The sequence below is a fragment of the Bison bison genome, unplaced genomic scaffold, assembly GCF_000754665.1.
Source record: "Bison bison bison isolate TAMUID 2011002044 unplaced genomic scaffold, Bison_UMD1.0 scf7180017864495, whole genome shotgun sequence".
Lineage (NCBI taxonomy): Eukaryota > Metazoa > Chordata > Mammalia > Artiodactyla > Bovidae > Bison > Bison bison.
This window is the reverse complement of record NW_011495054.1, coordinates 14,267,477-14,267,732: the sequence shown is the minus strand read 5'-3', so window position 1 is coordinate 14,267,732 and position 256 is coordinate 14,267,477. Positions and strand designations below refer to the sequence as shown.

Genomic DNA, 256 nt, shown 5'->3' with positions numbered 1-256 from the left:
TTCACTAAGGATTCCTTTTCTGCCACCTCCCACACCCCCACCATACAGGAAAATGGCACCTGGTCCCTGAAGATCCCCCCCAGAAGTAAGTCCACCCCTGACCTGGCTTCAGATGCCTACAGTCCTGCTGTGGGAGGCCCCGCTCCCCACTAGGCCCCAAGCCTGCCATGTGAGGCTCAGTCTCACCTGGAACCCTCCTCATTTGTCCCCGATCCTCAGCCTCCAACCCCAGAGGCATCCCCTGCCCCTTTCAAGG

General features: G+C 59.8%; 1 protein-coding gene across 1 annotated transcript in view; it reads right to left on the bottom strand.

The window, feature by feature from the left end:
* LOC104980257 (immunoglobulin lambda-like polypeptide 1) overlaps positions 1–169 on the bottom strand; it is an 8,664-nt gene extending 8,495 nt beyond the window's left edge. Inside the window, exon 1 of the mRNA XM_010828880.1 lies at positions 103–169. Within this exon, the coding sequence (XP_010827182.1) occupies positions 103–169 (67 nt within the window). The remainder of the gene's footprint in view (positions 1–102) is intronic.
* Positions 170–256: the final 87 nt, after the last annotated feature.